This window comes from Protopterus annectens, chromosome 16.part0 (genome assembly GCF_019279795.1).
Source record: "Protopterus annectens isolate FY-2018-M chromosome 16.part0, PAN1.0, whole genome shotgun sequence".
In the NCBI taxonomy this organism is placed as follows: Eukaryota; Metazoa; Chordata; order Ceratodontiformes; family Protopteridae; genus Protopterus; species Protopterus annectens.
This window is the reverse complement of record NC_056750.1, coordinates 519,618,129-519,643,076: the sequence shown is the minus strand read 5'-3', so window position 1 is coordinate 519,643,076 and position 24,948 is coordinate 519,618,129. Positions and strand designations below refer to the sequence as shown.

At 39.6% G+C, this 24,948-nt stretch overlaps 1 protein-coding gene across 1 annotated transcript in view; it reads left to right on the top strand.

Moving 5' to 3' along the window:
• DYNC2I2 (dynein 2 intermediate chain 2) overlaps positions 1–24,948 on the top strand; it is a 1,029,522-nt gene that overhangs the window by 891,072 nt on the left and 113,502 nt on the right. The window contains exon 9 of the mRNA XM_044058572.1: positions 23,467–23,624. Coding sequence (XP_043914507.1) covers positions 23,467–23,624 — 158 coding nt within the window. The remainder of the gene's footprint in view (positions 1–23,466; positions 23,625–24,948) is intronic.

Here is a 24,948-nt window from a genome sequence, read left to right as displayed (position 1 = left end):
TGTTTTATCTTCGTTACTATATTTACTGCTTCCATTATAGTTGGTTTAGATTTTGATTTCCATTTTCTAGTAGCTACTTTTTTGGCAGCCACCATTGTAAGACACAGCAAAGTGTTACCATGTCTAGGCAATTCCGATTCTGTATCATAGCTTAGAAAAATGATCTGTCTCATCAGACCAGTCTGCTCACCCAGCATCTTTGACAGTGCATTCCGCAGGGAGTCCTTAAAGTCCGCCAACTCACTGGACTCCCAGGAAATATGTTCCCACTCACCTCTTGCTTCCTCTTCACACATCCAGCACTTACTGTCTACTTGGGGTATAAAAATATCTATGTAAACATTTCCAGGGAAAAATCCTAAATCTTCTAGATTTAGTTGCATATTTGGGAGACATACATATATCCTCCATTGTTTCTTTGTGAATCGCTTACCCAATGTCTCTTTTCTCAATCCTTTCTAACCTCCTCTGATTGATTCTTATAGTTATCATGTTATATTTTATATGCTGTAATAATTATTCCTTTTTTAATGGCAGCTTATGTTCTAGATTTTATTAAAAACTCTACCAGTGCTGGTCTTTCATTTAGCCCCCCCCCCCCCATTTCTTTCTCTTTGCCTATACTCTGATATCAGTCCCTGATAGGGAAGGCAATCTCTAACCTGCAGACCAAATAAATTCTTGGCATATTCCCATTCTGTCATCTTTCCCTCTCTAGTTATTTGCTCCCAGTATCTTGGTTCCTTTGCCAGTTTTCTCCAATAAACTCTAGCCCCCTCTTGCCTATTGTCTGTATCCCTAATTGCAGTCATCCCTATTAGCAGAATCTTCTTTCTACATTTGGTTGGTTGGTTGGTTTAGTTCTTAAAATACTTTCAGCTACTTTATGGATATAATATTCTTCATGATTATTGTTATTCTCCTTAAAGGTCTGCATCCAAAATCCCAGTCTCTCCTTGTTTCTTGAGCTTCCCCCGTGTTTCGTCAGCATTCCTTTTCACTTTGAATTATAGTTTTCTGCTTGTGCTATGTATAGGAGTCTTAACTGTGTAGCTCTGAAGTACCCTTTCAAGTTGGGTAATCCCAGTCCACCCTGTTCTACTGGAAGAATCATCAGTACTTTTCCGTTATGGGGCAACACGCAATGATTGCACAGCGGTTAGCCCTGAAGCGGTTGTTTTGATAGACTACCCTTGTATAACTGTGCCGAATTGCTTAGGTTTATATAGTTATCAGCATGCTTTTCAACCTTCTGAGTATTACAACCGTATTATTAAGCTTTAAAGTCACAACAAAGGGTCAGAAAGAGGAACTTTTGTTGTTTTATTAAAAAGTAGTTTATACAGTACTATGATAAGCCCCACAATCCTCTACTCTACCAAACAGGCCTATTCACAACTCCTACCTAAGACCACCCTCAAAAACAGCATCAGCTCAGTCAACAAAACAAACTAAATGTGATTTCTGTAAGCTGCCACAGTATGACACCTTTCACAACTGGAAAAACAGGATTTGACTGTCCCAACTACTTACTCATAGGGGAATGACAGCGGGGTGAAGCAGAGACTTTCTAGGGATATAATTTGCGTCCATCCTACTACGTGCTAAAATTGTATGACGACGTTGTATTAAAAATGAGTTTAATCATAACACTGACAACAAGGATTGTTGGTTGGAGGACCTAACGTGTTTTCAAGAAGAAAACAAACAACTTTATGAAACCCACGAACAAATTTTACTGCAATAAATATACCTGTCAAGTGTATCTCATTTTAAGCCTTAGACGACAGTCCTCGCTGTTCCACAATGGCCTGTTTACAAGTACACTGTTAAGGATTGTTTTAAAAAACAATACCCATGGTAAATAATACTTGAATCATATCAGTTCCTCCAATCTTGAAGTGCTCATTTGACCTGTTGCCCCGAAAACGGAAAAGTACCGAATCATCTTATCCAACTTGACTCTTGCCATCTTCCCCTCCCAGGTAAAGTCCTTCAGCTGTTTATTAATTGCTATCCACTTCTCTAATGGTTGATAAAAATATGCCTGATCTGTGTATAAGACTAAAGGGACTAAAAACATTTTAACTGCTTGTATCTTACTGTCCATATCCATATAACAAAGCTTCCATTTTCTCAGTTTTTGTATTATCTTTTGTTTAGTCTCTTCCCGTATATCCTTAGCTGTTGCATTAGAATCATTTGTAATCCATGCTTCTAAATGTTTCATTTTATCATGTCCCCATAGATATTGGTATTCCTGAACCAGTCCATGCATGGGTACATAATTTACCACTATTGCCTTTGTTTTAGCTTCATTAATTTTGTATCCTGAAAAGATTTGAAACTGTCTCAAAATGTTCCACAACACTGTAATGTCTTTTTCTGGTTTTATCAGGTACAAATTGTTTCGGAAATCATGCTGGAAGAATAGTCTTTTGAACTATAGTAGTATGCATCCTTGGCATGTTTTTCTGAACATTATCAAAGGACAGTTGAGTAGAGTTAAGAACATATGTAATGCAGCTGCTGATATAGAAAAGGAAGTTGATTATTTACAGCAGTTATTCACAGAAAAGGGGTTACAATGAATCTACCTTTCAAATTATTAAGAATAAGACCTTCCAAAATAATAGTGGTGTTAGTCCCGTAGAGACAGCCCCCAAAGAAAATTTAGGTATAAAAAGAAACAGGGTACATTTTGTTACAAAGTATGCTAGTGATAACAGTAGAGTTTGCGATATAATCAAGAGAAACTGGCATTTTCTGACAGTTGATAAAGAAACTGTAAATATTATAGGGGAGGTCCCTAGTTTTACATATAAAAATAATTGTAATTTGAAGCGGCTATTATGTAAGGATTGACAAAAGACTTTTGTATCCGCATGTAGATTAGGGACCTATCCTTGTAAGAATTGTAAAATGTGTGAAAATATATGCACAGTCCAGGAGTCTAAGCATCCAGTTTTATCTTTTATTTTTGAACCCAGGTTTTATGCTACTTGCAATACGACCAATTTAGTCTGTTTGGCAGAGTGTAAAGGCTGTAGATGTTTTTATGTAGGCAAAACTCAGAAACGTCTAAGGGACAGGATTTACCAACATATGTATGATGTGAAGAATAAAAATAAGCTAAATGTATTAGCTAAACATATATTGGAATTCCCTACACATAATTTTGGTTTCAAAGTCTTGCAAATGGTCTTTTGTAATAAGTGGGGGGGGATCTTAATAATCAAGTAGAGCGGATTGAATTAAAATGGATTTTAAAACTACAAGCACATAGATATCCAGGACTAAATAACTATGTATGCATCAAGCCTGAGCTTGATGCTCACCCCCTTTAAATGAATTTAAATGTTAAATACTGGCTAATTGATCTCATTGTGTATTTTAATTGTTTTATTGTTGAATCTTGAGTATAAAATTAATGTATGCTTTTTGTATTTTATTGAGGACTTGAAAAAGTGCAGGTGTTCTACCTGAAAGCGCTTGTCTGCACTAAAACTATTTTACAGCCATGGTGGTCATCTGGAGTTTTTTCTTAATATTGCTGTTTATCCGTAGATGATCTTTGGACTTTTGCTGGTATTCTGTCTTTGTATTTTATCATGTCCCCATAGATATGGGTATTCCTGAACCAGTTCATGCATGGGTACATAATTTACCACTTTTGCCTTTGTTTTAGCTTTATTAATTTTGTATCCTGAAAATATCTGAAACTGCCTCAAAATGTTCCACAACACTGTAATGTTTTTTTCTGGTTTTGTCAGGTACAAAATAATATCATCTGCAAATAAAGCCACCTTTTCTTGATTACCATACCAATTATATCCTTAAATTTCTGTGTTCCTTATTTTCCTTGCCAGTGGTTGTAAATATAATGCAAATATTAAAGGGGAAAGAGGGCACCCCTGCCCTTGTCTGGTTTCTCTGCTCAAGCAGAAATCATCAGAGAGGACCCCACCCACTTAATTTTCATCTCCAATCCCTCATATATTCTCCTAATCAACCTTATATTTTTTTCAGGAAATGCAAATGCTTCCATTGCCATGCTCATAAAGTCCCAGATTACTCTGTCAAATGCTTTTTTTGCGTCAAGACCTGCCAACAACAATGGTATTTTCTTACATTCTGCTTCCCTCTGGATCATCAGTGTTCTGATAATGTTGTCAAATATTTGCCTTGCTTCCACAAAACCACATTGATCCATATCTATCAGTTTTAGCATTACTTTTGCCAGTCACTTAGCCATTGTAGACATGAACACTTTAAAATCATGGTTTAGTATTGAAGTGGGCCTGTATGAAGCTGGATCTGATGGATCTTTACCCTCTTGGGTATTACAGCGACCACTGCTTTCTTCCAGGATGGTGGTACTTTTCCTTCTCTTAAGATACTGTTAAACAAAACCTTCCAGATTATCAGTTTTTTTCCTCCTAGCTTCCAAACTTCCACAGGAATACTGTCTATTCCTGGGAACTCTCCTGTAGATTGGTTATGCATCACAATTTTTATCTCATCTCCTCCTATCCTAACTGTTAGTAATTGAGCCTCATCTACCTCTAACCTTGGCATATTTAATTCTTCCATAAACATTTCCATTTGTATCTTTTCTTGATTTTCATATTTGTCTGCTTTATAGAGACTCTCGTAGAATTTCCAAAATATTTCTAATACCTCTACAGGATCTCTTGTTACCTTCTTTGTTATAGGCTACTTAAGTTTGGTGACAGCCCTTTCTACTTTCTGTTGCCTGAGTCATCATGCTAAATGTTTTGTGCTCTAGTGTTTATTATCAAAACAAAAAAAACAGTTGCTTAACAGCAGTCTTTCTAAGCTAGTGCATATTATCGAGGTAATCCTTTATTTTCTGTCTAGTATTCTGCAGTTGATCCTCTTCTTGTTCTGTGAGATTCCCCCCTGTTCTGCAATACTTCAACATTTGTCAATCCCTCTAAATAATTATTGTTAATTCTTAACCATAGCTCCCTTTCTTTTATTTCCAACCTATTTTTAAAGTCCACCTTATCCCACTCCCTAGATATATTTTCAGAAGAAATTTCTATCCTCTCTAACAGCTCCTGAATAGTCTCCACTACCCATTCCTTAAATTCCTTTATTTTCAACAGATAGGTGGGAAAGCGCCAATGTCTCATTTTTATTTCATTACTCTTTGTTTTTATTTTAGCTATTATTGGTACCCCACCTATTATATATTGACAGCTTCTTTAAATGTCTTATTTCCAGCTTTTGTGTTACATGTACCCACTAATGTTTGGCAAGTTGATCCTTTGTACAGTTGTTTGTCGTCTCCATTTGAAACTATGTCACATTTTACAAAACTTTTTTGTTTTAATGAAAATCCTGATACAAAAAGACACCTCCCCCAGACACCTCCCCATAACACGTTAACTTAAAACAAATGCACAAATTTATATACATCTTCAAATAATGACATTTAGCCCTCCTAATCGGAACAGTTGTCCCATATTGATAGCTACATCCACAGGCATTAACCTAAAATTAAGATTATACACATTGAGACGTGTGTTACAGTGTGTGCTCCTACTTACACTAATGTGATATTTTATAAATCTTGTATAACCACCACTGATTCCACTATGTTATTAGTTACTACTTTTGGTTCTAATTTGGGTCATTTTCATAATTTGATTAATAAATGCTAGGACATTTTATTGGCTGATAGGTAGCAGTGGTAGTGCCTGACCTGTGCAAATTTAGCTATAGAAGGGAGCAAACTGTTCAACAGATTTTGAACGATTACCACAGATGGAATTTACTTGTTAGTTTTTGTAACCAAAGACTATTGATGGTATGATTTTGCATGGATGTATTTCTTTTGGACATTTTTTTTGTTTTGTTCGCTCTTGGTTAAAAGTAAGAAATTTGTATCTACTGACATTAGTCATGTTTATACTATTAATCAGCTGATCACTAGTGATACTAAGTGAATGATTTATTTGGTAGTCGGTACTTGTCCAGTATTTTATGTCTGAAAAACTTCTAGATGTTTTAAGACTCATATCAATGAACATTTCAGTGATGTCAGGTGTCATAAGCAAAGCAACACCCTTTATAAACATACAACAAGTTTGGCAAGATATATTAACTAAAAAGAAAAGACATCGAATTGTTCAACTAGGTGCATTATTTTCTCCTGGTTTAAATTAGTATTGGTAAATATATGCTTAGAGAACTTATATATATATATATATATATATATATATATATATATATATAAATGAAATCATACATTCATTTAATGTTTATGTTCTTTTGTTTATTTATACTGTTGTTCATTTATGCATTTTTGTTTTGATAATAAGGTATTATGAATTTTGGGTGTTAATATCACTTTAAATGGTGAGTATATGTCTGTTTTCATCTGATTCAGCTATGGGTTGTCGTATCCATATAGATCTGACCTCGGCACTGAATCTGAAACTCTTTGGTTTCATGGTTCTAACTCTTCCCCTACCCATAATTTCCTGAACTGAACCTTACTACCCCAGATCCCGTTTGCCACCCGAAGTGTTCGGTCACTCTGTCGAGGGTTGTCATCCTGTATCCTTTTCTGTAAGGCTTTATTCATAATCCTCCCTTACTGTAAAGATTTCTCTCTAGTTCCTTTATAATTAGTATTGTTAGTGTTAGAGTAGGCTTTAAATTAGATTATGTTATTAGAATTGTTAGAGACAATAGGTCTTAGTGTTATGGTTAGAGATTAACTTCTGTAGTGTGAAGATAATTACAACTATTATTGTTAGGTCTGCTGTGCTTACTTAGGAGTAGTTTTTACATTAAGCTTGTTGTTGCATATGCTCTTTTAATGATAGGAGTTCAGCCTTATTTTGGCTTGTGTATTTTTTCTAACTTTTCTATAGTTGATGGTCAAGGATTCAAAAAGTGCAAGGAGTGTGGGCACAAACTGCTGCCCCAAGAACCACACTGTCATCAAAGTCAATGGCATCCAAAGCCCGACTAGAATTGGCTTCTACTTCTCATCGTTCTGTCATACAGGGACAATTGGTTCCACAGGCTTCCCAGGTAGCCTGCTATATAAGCTCCCAGTGTGATTCTGAACCCTCTGATCCTCCCCCACAGATGGTTCATAGATACCAGACTTGTAAATGGAAGCATATAGACCCTTCCCGAGAGTCTGTCACTGAAGACACTGATTTGGATGAAAGCAAAAGCTCCTCATGTTCCCCGTCTGAGGATGTCACTTACGACTAGATCCTGGAATTAATAAAACAGAGAAGTGGATGGTCCACAGATAGCCCTTCTCCAGACAAGTCTGTATTCATTGAAGCCTTTGTCTTGGGTGGTACCATCTGTTGATCCACTCATTGATTTTATGGCTTGGCAGGCATGGAAGCACTGTGATGTGGTAGAGTCCATCCCCAAGAAATGTGATAGGATTCTCTCCACTCCTGCAGGAAACATTGGAACTAAGGTCCTCCAATGGACACAATGGTAGTAATGGCAGCCACTAAGAAGAAATTGTCTGAGGAAAGTTCCTTGGATTATTCCCCCTAATAGAGAATCTAGGGCTATGGACAGTTTGGGGAGATAGATGTCTGCTTTACACTAAGAGCAAAATTACTTGGATCATGTTATCGGATTTCAAAGTGACTTGACTAAGGAGATCTTCCAAGTCTCTCTCAGGTGATCTACCTGCAGGTGTTCAAAAGACAGTGGACTCCCAGCTTTTCACCTTCCAGTCTACCTGCATTGTGGCCATGCATCTGCTTTCCAGTGCAGCTGATGGCACATGGCACAGCAAGGGCAGCAGGTACTGGCATTACCATCTGCTAACATGCCTGGATGCACCTATGTGACTTTGTTGGAAGGTTCGAGACATCTTTCATTGATGTACCTTTTGATGGATCTGCCTTTTTGGACCCAAAGTAGAAGAAATGCTGAACAGGAGTCAACAGGATGGTAAGACACTCTCTGCAGTAGACATTCACATTTCCATCCCCCAGAGATCCTACTCCAGGAATCGACTGGCTTGGAAGAAGATGTGGTTCAGGGAGTCCGAGAGTCCTGGAGATAGACCTCTCCTCAAGGCAGAGGAGGAGGTAACAGAAATGGATATTGCCTTGAGGCATGGATGGCCTGCATAACCAGGGTTTTTGCAGATCATTTACCAAAAAGCCCTTTCAGCGCCCCTGAAAGATTGCCCAACTGGTGTACTGTGGCGGCAGTCGGGGTGCTTATCTCTATACCCACAAACCTGTCCACAACATAACTTCAGATTCTTGGGTGCTGAACATAACTTCCAGAGGTTATTCTATACCATTTTCCCTACACCCTCTCAGAAAGAAGAAAGTTCCTGATGTCCCACCCAGTCAATGGGAACTTGCAGCAGAAGTTTCCAAGCTGCTAGAAAAAGTGTGTCATCCAACAGGTTCACCAAAGACCAGATAGAATCCAGAGTCTACTCAAAGTTCTTTTTAGTACCCAAGAAAACGGGGGACCTTGGACCCTTTGTGGACCTGAGGCATTTGAATCAGTATGTCAAGCAGACAAAAATCCTGGATGGTCACGTTCAGTACTTTTTGTTTCTAATGAGCAAGGCTGATTGGATGTACTCCATAGATCTCAAGGACGCATACTATCACATGAAGATAGAAAAACATTCAAGGAAATTTCTTTGTTTCCAGCTGGAAGCCAATCATTCAGTTTAGAGCCCTTCCATTAGGTCTCACCACAGCTCTCAGGGTGCTCACTAAGATTATGCCAGTGGTGCAGAATATCTCTGCTTATTAGGCATCCAGATTTTCCCATATCTTGACAATTGGCTCCTTACCACCACAATTGGCAACCTCTTTTCATACCATTGGGACCTTCTGCTCAACTGATGCAGGATCCATAATGCAGGATTTAGGCATCACAGTCTGACCAAAAGCCAGCTTACACTGTTCCAGCCGATAGAGTTTATCAGATGACACCCGAACACAAGACAACAGATTGGCCATCTTCTAATATCCAGGATGCTTTACCTGATCCTTCACTTATTGGTTCTTATGGCATCCATGATCCTCATGCGTTGGGGGCATTTCGAAGGGAATACGGTCCAGGGCTCTTTGTCACAAATAGAGGTCAGTCTTCACATCAGTGTTCTGGAGTCCTCCTAGCACTGCAGGCCTTTCAAGATGCTCTTTACACTTGCCAGATATTATAAGATCCTTCAGTGAAATTTAGCGGTGCAATGGTCCCAAAGGTTGCATCCACTTCACGCCAAGATAAGACTTTCTCAGATTCGCAGCTAACACATATCTTGATGGTAGACTGGCATCCATTCCTAATGTACTCTCATGTGGCAGTAATGATGATGGATGCTTCCCTTCTAGGGTAAGGGGGTATTTTGAAGGGAAGATTGTCCAGAGCACTTGGTCACATATAGAGGTCAGTCTTCACATCCATGTTCTGGAGATGAAAACAGTCCTCCTAGCACTACAGGCCTTTCAGAATACTGTCACCACTGGTGTGATCCAAGTGCAGGCAGACAATATGTCAGCAGTTTGGTATATCAACAGTCTGGGTGGGACCAGCTCCTATTCGCTATGCCGAGAAGCCATAAGAGCCTGACTATGGGCAATGTCTTCACACTGCTTTTAATAGCAATGCATATCTGGGGTCATCCCAGTGTTCTGGCAGATAAGTTGAGGAGATCTATCATGATGCATCACAAGTGGTCCCTCAAGCCAACAGTGACATCCTTGAGCTTCAGTTACTGGGTCCAACCTTGCTGCGACCTGTTCACATCTCATCTAAACAGTAAGTGAAGCAGTTACTTTAGCCTGATCCCTTTGTAGGGACAGTCACCTAGGGATGCTGTAGTAAACATTTGGCCCACATGTTATTTCTGTGCTTTCCACCCATTACTATTAATAAACAAGTTCATACAGAAAGCAAGAATGTGCAAGGCCAAATTGATCCTCATTGCCCCTTTCTGGCCTTGGCAAATGGCCTTTTCTAGTGCATCCTCCGTGGAAGCTGTATCACTGTCCAGCTCTATTAACACAGCCGGATGGACTACCTCCTCCAGACTAGAAAACCATGAAGTTAACCACTCAGTTCCTCCATTTCTAATATTAGCCAGAGATGCCAGGCTTTCCTCATTGGTGGTTCAGATCTTGTCAGTGCCCCAAAAGCATACCACTACAAAAATGTACCACAGAAAATGGACGAAGTTTTCTGTTTGGGCTGCTTCCAGGGGCTTAGATCCATTTTCATCTCCTGTTGCTTCCGTTCTAGAATTTTTATCAAAACCTTTGCACATGGATGCAGTTACTCAACTATTAAATTTCAGTTGGCAGACATATGAAGCTTTCATATAGGCCATAACACCTCTATAGCCTCTTTGAGAATTTCTAAAGATTCTTGAAGAGAAGGAAGCCTGGTGGCAAGTCTTTTTAAATGCTTATTCTCCACCAGGACTTAATGATGCAATATCCATTTCTAGTAGGCTTAAATGAAAAGTCTTTGATAGATTAAAGTAATTATTTATTAAATGTATATAATAATAAGGTTTTAGTATATACACCAGTGTGGATATATTTAATGTATTTTTCCTGAAATAATTATGTACTTTTAGAAAGTTTTGTACTCTTATTGTCTATTTTTTAATTTGTTTTTATATGTTGCTGTCTTCTATACACTTGAATATGACTGAATAGAATGTATTTATTTGTTATTTCCTAGTTTATTGGAGAAGTTTTTTCCTTTTAGGCCTGTGTCTGTTTAAAACATTTAATTGATTGCAATGTGTTTTATTTAAATTGACTAATTGATTCAAATATGGAGGGTATATAAGTTTAATGTTGCATGGTTTACTTTGTCTGAAGAAGTCTGGTGATGCTCACCAGACAGAAGTGCTTACTTGTGGTCAATAAAGATTCGATTTGGTGTTACTTTCCTGGTTTCCAGCCTTGTGTGTTGCATTTTGAACTGGTTGGTTGGTCGTATTATTTGTTTTTCCTCTATTTAGAAGGTATCTGAATGTATTTCATTCATATACAAAAAAGGGTCCGTCTCTACAATCCAATCCTAAGGCTTATTCCACAAGGGCAGTGCTTACCTCTACAGCCTTTGCCAGGAGATTGCCTGTTGATATCTGTACAGTAGCTACTTGGTCAACAGTTTATACATTCGTATTTCATTACAGACTGGATGAGCAATCTAGATCTCGTTCATCCTTTGGGTCCACCATCCTCAGAAATGTCCTTCCTAGATACCACCTGGGTCTGTATGCTTGGGAATATGTCCAGTAGTTGAATTGGACGAAACTAGTCAACACTGGATATGAAAGTTATGTACTTACCATAACGATAGATCCTTGTCTGATTTTCGCCCAGTTCAACATCCCTTCCATCTGCTCCCTGCAAAATTGTCATAAATAGGACTCAGATGACCATTTAACTTTGGCATTCCCTGTCTGTGAGCAGTCATTACTGCCAGTGTTTTATAACCTTGCCATTTTTTTTTCTGGCATGCATTATGGAACTGGTCTTGAATGTGAGGTATTTCATCAGCGTGTAATTACATTGATTTACCTTGGGATGTAATATTTCAGGGGCAAACTTGATTTGAGGTAGTAAGGTGGACTTCAGGGAATTATGGGCAGGGGAAGAGTTAGAACCCTGAAACTAAACAGCAACAGATTTGGTGCCAAGTTCCAGGGCCGGTGTTAGTATTATGGGGGCCCGCAGCAAATGTCAAGTTGGGGCCTTCCTGGGCACTTCCAGTCTGAGTATCACCATGTCACTGCCACCCCTCCTAAGCAAACTTTTAGTTCATGTTGCAAATTTTTAGAAGTAGTAAGCACAGACTGACCCGTAGCTGCTGTGCTCTTACAACAGGCTTATGTACCAAACTATGTTGGTCCATCTCACAAAGAGACATTTAAAGTTACTGGCATTTAGTTGCAACAGTGATACGACAACTCTATGTACAAGTCTGAACTTTGGCAAAAGTCGCACCCTAGGCACTGTCTACTGTTTCAGCCCACCCACCCCCACTGATACATATATACTCTCCAGTCCTCCCATTTGTTTTCCGCATCTTGGCTTCCCCGTGTTCTTTCTTTTCTCATATTTTATCTTACTGTTCAGCTTTTCCAAGAAACCATAACTTTCTATATGCTGTGAAGTGCATTTTAAAGTTTTTTTTTTCTTTTTCACAGCCTTTTCATCCAGTGTTGGCTTGAACAGAAATTATGATTAAGGAAAGAAATTCAGTGTTGCTGTTCAGCTTTAGTTTTCCTTGCATCCTTTCAACATACCTTTCCTGATTAAGGCAGCACAGTAATAACCATTTAGGAAATAACCTATTTAAACCGGTACCACCAGGAGGTATTAGGGTTATAGATACTCTGAGATGCATTTTTATAGCATTTTCTCAACCTTTTGATCCAATGGTGACCTAATCAAAATCGTGAGTAAGAAGAGAATTTCAGTATTATTTTTTTTTCTTTCAAGGAAGACATAAGTTGTGCCCAAGGTTTAATTTTCAAAGCTGACAGAATAGTAGCTCATGATAAACTAATAAGCCAATTGTGTTGATATACAGGTCCTTTCTGGGAATACTGCCTGCCTCCCTAACCCTTCCAAAAAGGCACTCACTACCTATGCATCCCTCTGATGTTAGATTGGGATGAAAGCAGAGGTTGAAGTTGCCACAGTCGTGTATTTCAAGTGACTGCTGACATATATCATGCTTCCTCACTACTTGCCCCTAACCCCCAGAGGTAGACACTTGTATATGTGCTTGATGTGTGATTTTGAGGAAAGTGGAAAAAGTAATGATTACAGTAATATCTTCTTTGTTGCTCTTAGCCAGTACACTGCCTTTACACTGAGGTTTGTGAGAAAAGTAAAAAACAATGACCACACTGTCCTCAGCTGAACCACAAGCTATAATGACCCTCTGTGCACATATCTAAGATTTGACTGTGATGACAATTGAAAAAGTAATAACTACACAATTCCCCACCCCCACATAAACTACATCTGCTTTCTGTACACACACGTCTGAGCAGGGCTGGTTTTAGAATGGGTATGGTTGTGAGCAGAGGCTATTATCAGCTTTATCCTGACAGGGTCATATCATAGCCCTGTTCAGGTTAAAAAGCATAATCAGAAAAATACATTTTTTTCTCCTCATTTTTCCTCAACCAGCAAACAGTTTTGTGAGGCCCCCCACACATTAAAGGATGATTAAGGGAGCCCCCATGTATTCATTTGTACATTCTGGAGAGCGAGGGCCACTATATTCCTAGAAGATCTAAGTGTCTGAATGTTCTGTGATGTATTTTATGCCTTGCTTTTGAAATATAATTACTTGTTAGCTGCATGTTTTACTGATACCCAGAAGAATAATGCATGTGTCCAGGCATTATTGGGTATGTGCGCAGATTAAAAAAAAAAAAATCTGTGATATTTTTCACACACAAGCACACACGTGTACGTGCATGCACACAATAGCAGTACTAGTTTTGTACTTATTTCAGGAAATATCAGTAGATTGTGCAGCATTGGCACTGCCACACAAGATCACTGACTGTCAAAACAGCAGCAGGGGTAAGTCACTTTTATTTATGTCATTGAGGAGTTGTGCATACCTTTCACTGTTCCTGATTTCACAGATCTTTCTTGATTTTGCTCATAATTTTGCTCTGCCTTCAAGAAAAGTTTGATTTGCTGGTAAGTCATTCAGGATTACAGTCAGTAAATCCAGACATCAGAGATTTATACTTTTTATTGTCCAAAAAATGCATGTTGATGCAAAAAATGTTTTTGCTGTTAACTTTTTAAGAGGGTTAGAGTAATATTTAAAAAGTGTTCCTGATAGGGTTACCACCTTTTCAAATGGCCAAAGTGGGACATTTTTGGTACAAACATCAGATTTTACAGGCCGAGACATACCCACGGTCAGCACAAAAGTTAGAACTTAAATTTTTTGCCTAAATAAAAGCTTATTCTTGTAGCATTTTAGTTGCTTATTCTGTTTCTTATAACATTTAGGTATTTTAGACACAGAATAACTGTTTTATGCAACTATTACATAAAATATAGGAAATAATTTTGTCCTAAAATCTCAGGACATTTGCCATTTTTACAATTTTTTGTCAGGACACAACTGCCCAAAGAGGGACTGTCCCTCGCAAAGTGGGACAGGTGGTAACCCTAGTTCCTGATTTTGAGCTCTTATTCTGCTATTATTTTTGGCATTGTGTCTAATTCTTCAGCAAACAAGTTGAAAGTTATAGTATCTGGTGTTTTGCCAGTATTAACATTTTCTGAAATAGAAAACCATCCCTGTAGATCAGAATCATTAGTTCTTCTTAAAATCCAAGATTTGCAATGAGCAGTCACTCTGGGCTTCTGATCTATCTAGTTCTTACCTTGCTCACCAGCTTTGTCCTAGCAGGGTCATATCACAGCCGTATTCAGAATAAAATGTGTAATCAGGAAATTAATAATTTTTTATCCTCATTTTTTCCCAACCAGCAGCAGTTTTTGTGGGCCCCCAACACAAAAATGATTAAGGGGGCCCCTTGTAGCCATGGGTATTGTAGGTACCTAAAGCTGGCTATGTTGTTAGTTTTAGTGGAGAGAATGTCCACCAGTATGGTTTAACTAAACCATGGCCACTATGTTAGTGGTAAAATACTTAATGAAATTTTGAAGCCTGTTACTTGATAAACAATATTAATATAACCAGAGATATCTTTGAATTTTAAAGGAGATGTAAATAAAAGTTGTTACCCGCCTAGTTTAGTATACAAGACTGCTGTACTAGCTTTTGGTGGTTTCAGACATTTTACAGAATATCTACATAAGATAACTTGCTGTAGTTGGGGGCCCCCCAGAAACGGTGATTTCTGCTACTATTGGTATGCCTAACCTTCCTTCCCTACTCCCTTTACACTTAATGTATACCTCTTTCCGTTCTATAATTGGTATTTTTTTCTCTCTACAAGATTATTGTAGTAGTTCTTTACCATTGTTGGTATTTAAAATTCCCTCCTCTTTCTGGTTAAAAAAAAAAGTTTAGTTTAATACTTCTGTTATTACGATATTTTTTTCCTTCAAAATGCTTGAAAAAGGTCCTACAGGATTTAAAAAGTGTGATAAGTGTGGGGACAAGTTCCCTTATTCCTATGCCCACAATCTTTGTGTATATTGCTTGGGCCGGGATCATATACAACAGGATTGCAATATCTGTCATGGCTTCAACCCCCTGAGAACTAGCTGACAGGAATAATAAGTTGATTTTAAAAGGCTTGCTGCCAGCTTCCTTCTCCGAAGCCATAACTGGGGCTCAGTCCCCCAAACACAAATCTAGAGACCCTACAAAAAGGTCTAAATCTCCAGCCTGTTCTTCCTCAGATCCTAAAAAGAAGAAAAAGAAATTGGATCCAAAATTGCTCACGGTCTGACCCTCCTCAGATCCCATCAAACCTGTTCCAGACTCTACACCCTCGGATCTGAAACCTTTACCAAGACATCTTATTCTCCTAGTCTGGCTCCAGTCCCATCCAGAGTGTCCTCTCCCTTTTTAGAGACTCTCCAAATCACCATCCCTAGCATCATCTTGTTCCTCCAGGAGTCTCACGGAGGCAGATGTAGAAAGGATGAGGAGGAAATTCTTCATGGCACAAGTTTAGATGGGAGCTCTCATGGTTCCTACCCCTTTGAGTCAGGAAGTCTGCTCATCTTCTACTCCACCCTTTACAGCTCCTTTTCTAATCCAACCTGTTGTTTTAGAGTGCTCTGATCTGAGTGTTCTGGGTCCATCTGGTTCGTATCTGAAGAAAGCACCATCTTCAAATCTGAATACTACTATGAGTGCACTGGCTCCGACATCCCCTGAGCAGGATAACTGTTGAAGCTGAAGCATCTCTGTTGGATCCGGGAGGTTGAAGTTGACTCTGAGGTTTTCAGAGACGTCTCTTCCTCTCGGAGCCTCATCAGTGGACAGCTTGGCTCAGCCTTCTGCCATGGGTGGATTGTTCTCGGGCTGGAGGGAGGTGACGAGCCAGAAACTCCTTTTCTGAGCTCCACTGTCTTCCATCTCCCTGGAGTGAACTACCTTTGAAGTTATGAAGAGAGTGTTCTGTGCTCCAGCAGGTCTGTTGGGCCCTACCCCTTTGGATTCACCCTCTACTTCTCAGATGATTTTGCACCATGATCCTCAACATTTTACCTCACAGGAACAGCCAGCTCAAAGCTTCCAGACTACCCAACAAGATATACTAATCTCTTCTGATACTTCACCAGACCCCACCCCACGGAGGAAGTCCCTAGGAAAAGAAAGTGCAAAAGGAGGCACTTGAACTCTCCTCAAGAGTTGCTCACTGAGGATACTGACTTTGATGAAGCAGAGGTGTCTCCAAAATCACTATCCGATGACATTTCATTTGGAAGCATTCTTGAGATACTTGAGCAGGGGGGTGTCTGGACTTCTCAAGACCCTTCTCCAGAAGAATCAGCATTTCTGGAAACCCTTGGAACTGGCCTGTCTACCCCCTGGGTTACCCCGACTGCCGATGAGCTCATTGATTTGATCTCTAGGTGGGTGTGGAAGGAGCCTGATATGATTGAGCCAATCCCCAAGAAACCAGACTGGATTCTGGCTCCACCAATAGGCAGGGAATTTTAAAGGGTAAAGGGGTGCCATTAAATGCCATGTTAGTGGTGGCAGCTACAAAAAAGGAACCCGTGGAACAGAGTTACACTCTTCATCCTCCTAATTGAGAATCTAGGCTGATTGACAAATTTGGGAAGCGTGTTTATGCTTCAGCAACGTTTGCACTCAGAACGTTGAACTATTTGGCACATTTTAGGAGGCTCCAAAGAGATTTGATTAAAGCGGTGTTGAAATCTCTTTCTGGAACCGATACTGCTAAGGCTTAATCTTCAGTAGTCTCTCAGATGGCTACTCTACAACCTATATCTAATTTGTTGATGAGGCTTATCTCACACACTGCAGAAGGTGCCTCAAGGGCCAGGGGTTCAGGTATTTCCATTAGGAGGCATGTCTGGATTTGCCTGTGTGATTTTGCAGAGCCCTTCAGTTCCTCGTTCGTCAGTGCTCCCTTTTAGGGCACTTCTTTGTGTGGCCCTATAGTGAAGTGAAGGACACACTTTCCAGGCATGAGAAAGATGGAAAGACCGTCTCTGCAGTGTGCATGCATTTTTCAACCCCTCAAAGGACTTTTTCCAGGAATTAACAGGGAAGTCCAAAAATGTAGTTCAGAAATTCCCAGGGTCCTTTCCAGGACACGTGTGGAGATAGCCCCCCCCCCCCCGAGGTAGAAGAGGGAGCTATAATGGAAGGTGATGCCCACATGGCAGAGGAGGTCCACAAAACTGGGGGTCTAGAGATGCCTTTTCCGGCAGACCCTTTCAGAGCGCTCCTGAATGGAGGCCCCATTGCCTACCTCTGGAGGCAGTCAGGGGTCGCTTAACTCTGCACCAGAGAGCCTGGCTAGATATAACAAAAGAAAGTTGAGTGCAGAGAATTATTTCCATAGGTTATATAATTCCATTTTCCCTACCTCCTCTATTGTCAAGAAAATTTCCCGATGTTCCACCCAATTAGAGGACAGCGGCAGCACTAGAAATCCAAAGGCTGCTAGAAGAGAGTCATCCAAGAGGTCCCACCAGACCATATAAAATCTGGAACTTACTCAAAATTCTTTTTAGTGCCAAAGGAAACAGGGGTCTTGGAGACCAGTTTTGGATATCGGTATATTGAAGAAGCAGTTCGACACACACACAGTCCAGATGGTTACAGTTTAGTCCATTCTGCCATTTCTGGGCAAAGACAACTGGATGTGGTCGATAGATCTTCAGGATGTGTACCATCACATAAAGATGAACAGACAATCAAGAAGGTACTTAAACTTCCAGCTGGGAGCCAGTCACCATCAGTTCATAGCACTGCCCTTTGGCCTCACCACAGCCCCCAGAGTGTTCATCAAGTGCAAGTCAGTGGTAGAAGCTCACCTAAGATTGCGAGGATTCTGGGTGTTTCCTTATTTAGACAACTGGATCATTTCTGCCCTGAGCAGGCATCGACTGATAGAAGCACGAGATCAGGTGCTACAGACTTGTTCACACCTCTGAATAACCATAAATTACAACAAGTCTCACAACCAACCCAGACATTAGAATTCATAGAAGCAGTGTTCAACACAGTATCTGTGGTAGCTTCTCTTCCACTATCAAGAGTGCAAATGATAAGGATGCAAGTCAGTAAAATAATTTCAGTATTAGAATTTCAGCCTGATTGATTCCGCAAGCCCTGGGTTCAATGTCAGCAGCAATAATTTTAGTGCCTTTTGCAAGATTCCACATGAGAATTCTACAGTGGCTGCTAGGAGTACAGTGGTCAGTACTTTCTCAGCCCATGTCAGTGAAGATGAGTAACTCTGGTATGCAAATGATACCTTTGCTGGTGGATGCAGTTGCAACAGGTGTTACAAGGTCGTCCTTTCATCATTGCTCAGCCAAGACCATAGTGACCATGGACACTTCCCACATTGGATGGTGGGGGGGCATTTCCTGGGGAAAACAGTCCAAGGCACTTGGTCCTCTGAAGAGGCCAACTTGCATATCAATGTTCTGGAGATGAGAGCAAGGATTTTGGTGTTGCAGGTATTCCAAGACTCTCTCCTTCTTGGGGCAATTGCAGTCCAGACAGACAACATGTCAATAGTTTGGTACATCAACAAATAAAGGGGAACCAGATCTTGTCCCCTGTGTGAAGAAGCCCTCAGAGTGTGGTAATGGGCGATATCTTCCAACTGCTTTTTAATAACAATGCATATTCCAGGGAAGTCCAACATGATAGCAGACAAACATCTTACCACCTCACAAGTGGTGTCTCAACAACAAAATGACGGAAATGATTTTCAGTCAGTGGGGCCAGACTGGCTGTGATCTTTTTGCATCTCCCCCAAAACAAGTGCAGCAGCTTCTTTGCTCTGATCCCCCCACTTGAGGGATGCGCTACTCCACAATTGGGTCCCTCGGACTCCCCTGATTCTCAAATTCCTGCAGAAAGCAGCCCAGTTGAAGAGCAAAGTCATCCTCATTGCACCTTACTGGCCTCGACAGATTTGTTTTCCCTTCCTCTGGTCTTGTCAGCTATAGCTACCTGGATCCAGTTCCATACTTCCTGTCTTACCCGACAGTCATAGTTCACCTGGATATCTCAAATCTCAAACTAACAACATGGTTTCTCCAATTCCTTTAATTGACAGATAACCACTGCTCCCTTCCCCTTCTCAGCTCCAATTCAGCTTGTAGAATTTTTAGTTAGTTTATTTAATGAGGGTGCTAGTTCATTAACCATTAAAGTCAAACTCGCAGCAATCTCTTCACTGGCTAACTCTGAACTGTGCAAGGCCTTTTTGAGAGGTACTGTTCTGCTAAGACCCCCTTATAAAGATCCCATGCCACCATGGGATTTAAATTTGGTACTGCAAGCCTTAATTCATTTTCCCTTTGAACTGGCAGCTAAATGTGATCTTAAATTTTTGACCTGGAAAACTATCTTTTTAGTTGCAATCACATCTGCTAGATGAATTTCAGAACTTCAAGCATTATCTTCTAAGCCTCCGTATTTCATTTTTCATAAGGATAGGGTTACTACATACCAGTGCTTCCTTCCTTAGGTGGTGTCAGAATCCAACATTAACCAATCCATTAATCTGCCAGTATTTTTTACAAAATTAACAAGTAAAGGGGAATATATGCTGCACTTATTGTATGCTCCTAGACAATTACATTTCTATCTGCACAAAACAAAAGAGATTAGAAAGACAGATCAACTATTTGTTTTCTTTGCATAATAAATTGGACAAATCAGTTACAAAGGTAATTCTAGCTAGATGGTTGACATTGCATTTCATTTATATATAACAAATTGAATCTACCCTTACCAAAGCCCTTAAAGGCTCACTCAACCATATATGTGGCAACTTCTGCTGTGTTCCAGTCTAGAGTTTCTATGGACGATATATGTGCAGCTGCAACTTGGTCAAATCCTCATACTTTTGGTACTCATTACAAACTAGATCTGGTCTCAAAGGGAAGAGCAGCCTTTGGCTCAACTGTAATCAGGAATATCCTTCTTTAGACCCCACCCAGGATTTTAGGTAGCTGGGGGCTCTGTCCCATTAGTTGAGGACAGAATGAAAATTGACAGCATCAGATAAAGAAGTTATGTACTCACCATAACGTTCCATCTGTGTTGTCCATTTTCATTCTTCCTCAATTCTCCATCCACCAACCACCACCAGTTTTAATGACTGACTGCCGGATGAATGAGAGACTTCAAGGACATCAGTGTCCTTTGTGTTGAACGCCATTTATGGCATATCATTATAGTCTTCCCATCAAGCAGCAAACAATATATGAGAGATGTTAGGAGTTGGTGCATTATGAGTAGAGAAGGAGCTCAAGAGTTTGTTGGAGGCCACCAGCTAGTATAATGGCCAAGTCTGATACGAGGATGGGATCCAAACCCATTAGTTGAGGAAGAATGAAAATGGACAATACAGATGGAACGTTATCGTGAGTATGTAACTTTTTTTTTTATAACTTGCAGATTTGTACTGTGGAAGGCATGGTTAATATCAAAACTGGTCTGCAGGCCTACTTGCAGCACTTTTGGATCATTACACACTTTTTGTATAAATATTTTTTTGTTGGTTTCCTGTTTGCTGAGCTAGAGTTCTTAAGATTTGGAGCATACATGTAATATACTCTGTCAGTTAACATATCTTGCTGTGGAACATCAGTCCAGTTGCTTATTTGTACTTTCATAAAATTAATGCAGTCTGTTCCTTCTAGTTTTACAGGTGCTTCAGAAAATCTCAGGTTTTCTCTGCGTGGTCTGTCTTTTAACTGTACTATTTTTTGAAGCAGCCTTTTGAGAAAACCTCATGTTCAGTCAGCCTTTTTTCATTTCATTCTTAGATTTTTTTTTTTTTTGCATTTGTGTCAGCTCATCTGAGTAGCTACTAGCTAACTAAAGCTTCTTTTGTTTTTACTTACATTTGTTATTTGTCTTTATATATTTTTTCAGTGTTTCACCTATTTTAAACGGGTGCCTTTCATGCAATCACCAATTTATAGTGTTGAATGCTGAGTGACTGAATCCAAAGCAACAAAATTTTTATTGACGGTGGATTTTTTTCTCTACTGTTGTGCATCCTCAGAGTAGGTACATTTAAGTTTGGGGTGTCCTCCTGCATCGGGATGCAGGGAGCCCCCCCCCCCACACACACACACAATAAATAAAAAAGAAAGCTACCTCTGAAGTTCAGCGAAAGTTGTTTGATTGTTTTGTGTTCGCTTATTCGGCACTAGAAGAAAATGCTGTCATTCAATTAATGTGTATCCTTTTAAACACCTCTGAGTACAATTGATTTACCTTTTCCTTTTAATTACTGGAAGTCATCTCCTGTACCAAAGGTGAAACTTGAACTGTGTTTTGATAAACAGCTGCAAGACTCTTTCTAGTCAGATTTTTTTTTCTTCTCCTTTTTTGTTGATTTTCTCTTACTTTCTCCAAATTTCTTCTTTGCTGGCAATTCAGTGAGTTAATTACCATCCAGTAACTGAATTCCACCCAGATTGGTAGCTTTTACCAGCCTCCTTTTCTCAATTCCAATTTTCACACTGAAAGAACTGTAGTCAAGCTGTTGATCAATGTGCAGCCATCTTGGAAGTCTCCAAAGAAATTTATTCTTACTGTTATAATGACTAAAATAAATTTATATTTAAAATAAAACATGCCATACTTTCATTACAATCCAGTTATTTGGGATTTGGGAACTTATGTTGGCAGTGACTATTGTCCAACATGTATCTATTTTTTTGTAAGAAAGTCCTTCTGTATTGCAGACCTTATAAACCAGGGGATTGTGTCTAGATCTAAAAATGCCATTATCCCTCTTTACTCAACCCTCATTATGCCAGTCATTGAATATAGTGCCCTCTTTCGCATGTATCTGTCCAGACATGTGCAACAACTGGAATGCCCACAGATATACCTTACTAAAAGGATACAACCCAAAGCCTAAACATGTCTACATGGACTGACTCAAAGCCCTGTCACTATACTCTGTATCCTACAGACTGCTAAGAGATAACCTGCGTCTGGCATACAAGGCATCCTCCGACCCATTACTGATTTACTTATATCAGCAAGTCAAGTGACATCAGAAATATTCTGTCTAAAGCTCTAAACCTCTTCTACAACATCAACGGAATGGTTTGGTGGGACAGATATATTTTGTAGAGGATACTGCTGCTGTGAAACAGACTCCCCATCAGCATAATGCAAAGTTCATCCTTGTCCATTTTTAAGCGCAGCTTAGATCTGTGAATGGGAAACAAAATTTACTCCAGAACTGTCCCCTGTACTACTGATGGCTCACCTAAATGTTTTATCCCATGCATGATTTCTCCTCAAATTATCTGTGGTATGATCCCATTTATTCTCATTTGGTGTAATATGTAATTATCGATCATGGGATGGGTAAGGCCAATCTGTAACTAAATGGGATAGTTTTTTTTGAGCATGAAAAGGGAAACTGTCAAGGTTTAAAGTGGCCCACAAGAGCAGCTATCATAGTACTTGCCTATGAACCTGTTACCATCTTAAGGAAATCTTCCCAAATCGTGTTATTTATGGCGCATCATTTATTTATTCCTTCAATTTGTTTTTCCACAAATCCCTTTCACTCGACTGGCTTGTAGAATAAGCTGACACTGTAAGTTTTAGTAAGTTTCTCAGATTTTTTTTGATCTTGGAGTTAGTTGCATTTGTTGAAATGCAGGAGACTTCCTCCTGTTTGATGGTGAGGGATGGAATCGCATGATTTATTTCTAGCATAAAAAATGTTCAGGGGTTGCCATCCAATGTGTTATTCTTGACCAGACAGGCTTTGCATTGAAGTGTTTTGAAGGAATGTGCCATGATCTGGTTTTAGACAACTAATTATAATAAGTTCAAAACACTATGACTAAAATACAAAAATAACCAAGGAAATTAAATGCTCCCAATGCACAAATGAACAGGGAAGTTGTTTAAATATACCATTGCCAAGGTTGATTTTATTTTCCACATAGCATATGTATTTGAGTTATGCTTGGACATTTGTGAATAATGTATACATCATCAAGGGAATATCTTAAAACTCAACTAGCAGTTCTGATTACACACTATAGGAGCCGCAAGTCTTATTTTATTATTTGTTATTACAAAAATTCCTTTATTGAATATCTTAATATAGTTATTAGTTATAAACTTCACTTATATTATTCAGTTATTGTTTAACAGATTTACTTTTAGTGGTACTAGAGAGTATCATTAAACATTAAATGTTCGCTTTCCATATTTTTATTACAGGAATCTTTTCTTGAGTGCTGGAACTGATGGATTTGTGCACTTGTACTCCATGTTACAGGCCCAACCACTAATTTCTTTTCACGTATCTGCAAAGTACATCTTCAGTGTACGCTGGTCTCCAACACGACCCCTGGTCTTTGCTGTAGCGACTGGAGAGGGTAAGTGTCCTGTAATGTAGAGAACAAATGCTTTTGTTAGTGTAGACTATTTTCATAGTAAAATATACCACGTGTACTTTTATTTGCTGGACCATTTAACCAGAAGGCAAACTAACTAGTCTGAAGCCACATCTCCAGACTGGCTGACCGTATTGCAGAGGAATGGAGCCTTGGCTCCATTGTCCAGCAAATCCACTGTTCAAGGAGTGGTAGAAGCCATCATGGGAGGTGAAAATGAGCAGTTAACTGCTTTCTTACCTGGGGGAGGTAAGGGATACTAGGAAACTATAAAAATAGAAGTGATTCGTTGTGGATGCCAATGGTTAGGGATTCCACTATTGAGAGAGGCTAAGTTCATAGGTAGGTACTAGGCTATCGGCCCTGGGGCCTATACAAGCCCAGCCAAAAAGGTACCCTGGCTTTTGCTACCCAAGAAAATTATTTTCCTGTGCCACTGTCGAGCAGAGCCACAGAGGTGATCCCCAGGGTGAATTTCCTATTTCCCATCCAATCATCAAGATTTTTTTTGAAGAGTGATAATGAGGAGCTTTGTTTGATATAGATAGGTAGTTTATTCCAGAGTATGGGAAGTCTCTGGGACAGGAATGTATCCCTCCGGCATGTTCTGTTTATTGTGGTGACAAGGTTTAGGTCCCTAGAGCGTGTAGCTCAGATGGATTGAGATTTCTTTAAGTGGAGCATGTTCAACAGCTCTGGGTTTGACATAGCTTTGTATGTTAGGCAGAGATCACCTCTGAGTAGGCGATATGCGATGGAGTAAAGCTGGAGTTTTTTGAGACGGTCTGCATAAGGCATCTGTTTGAGGCCGGTAATCCTCTTTGTGAGGTATTTCTGTGGCCTTTCCAGTTGTTGTAGATGTCTTGTGAGGTACATACCAAAAGGGGCATTGTACTCTATAATGGGTCTAATGAGTGATGAGCAGAGGGGAACAATGACCTCTTTTTTTCTGGATGAGAAACCTTTTGTGATGAGGTGTGCCATGTAGAAGGATTTCCGGACTACTGTGGCAATGTGATTATCAAAGGACACTACTGTCCACCTGTGTCCCAAGGTCTCTTATCACACTTTCGGTGTTAAGTATATTACCGCCTATGTTGTAGTTCATGAGTACAGAGTTTTTACCAAAGGGGATGACAATGCACTTTTTAGCATTGAGCTTGAGGCCATGGCTTTGACACCAGGCATCTGTCTCAGTGAGGCCCTTTTGTAGGATGTCCACATCGTGAGAAGTTTCGATTATGGCTCCCATCTGCGAACTTCGTTAGCCAAAGACCTTTTGTGTTAGCCTGTACTTTCTAAGTGA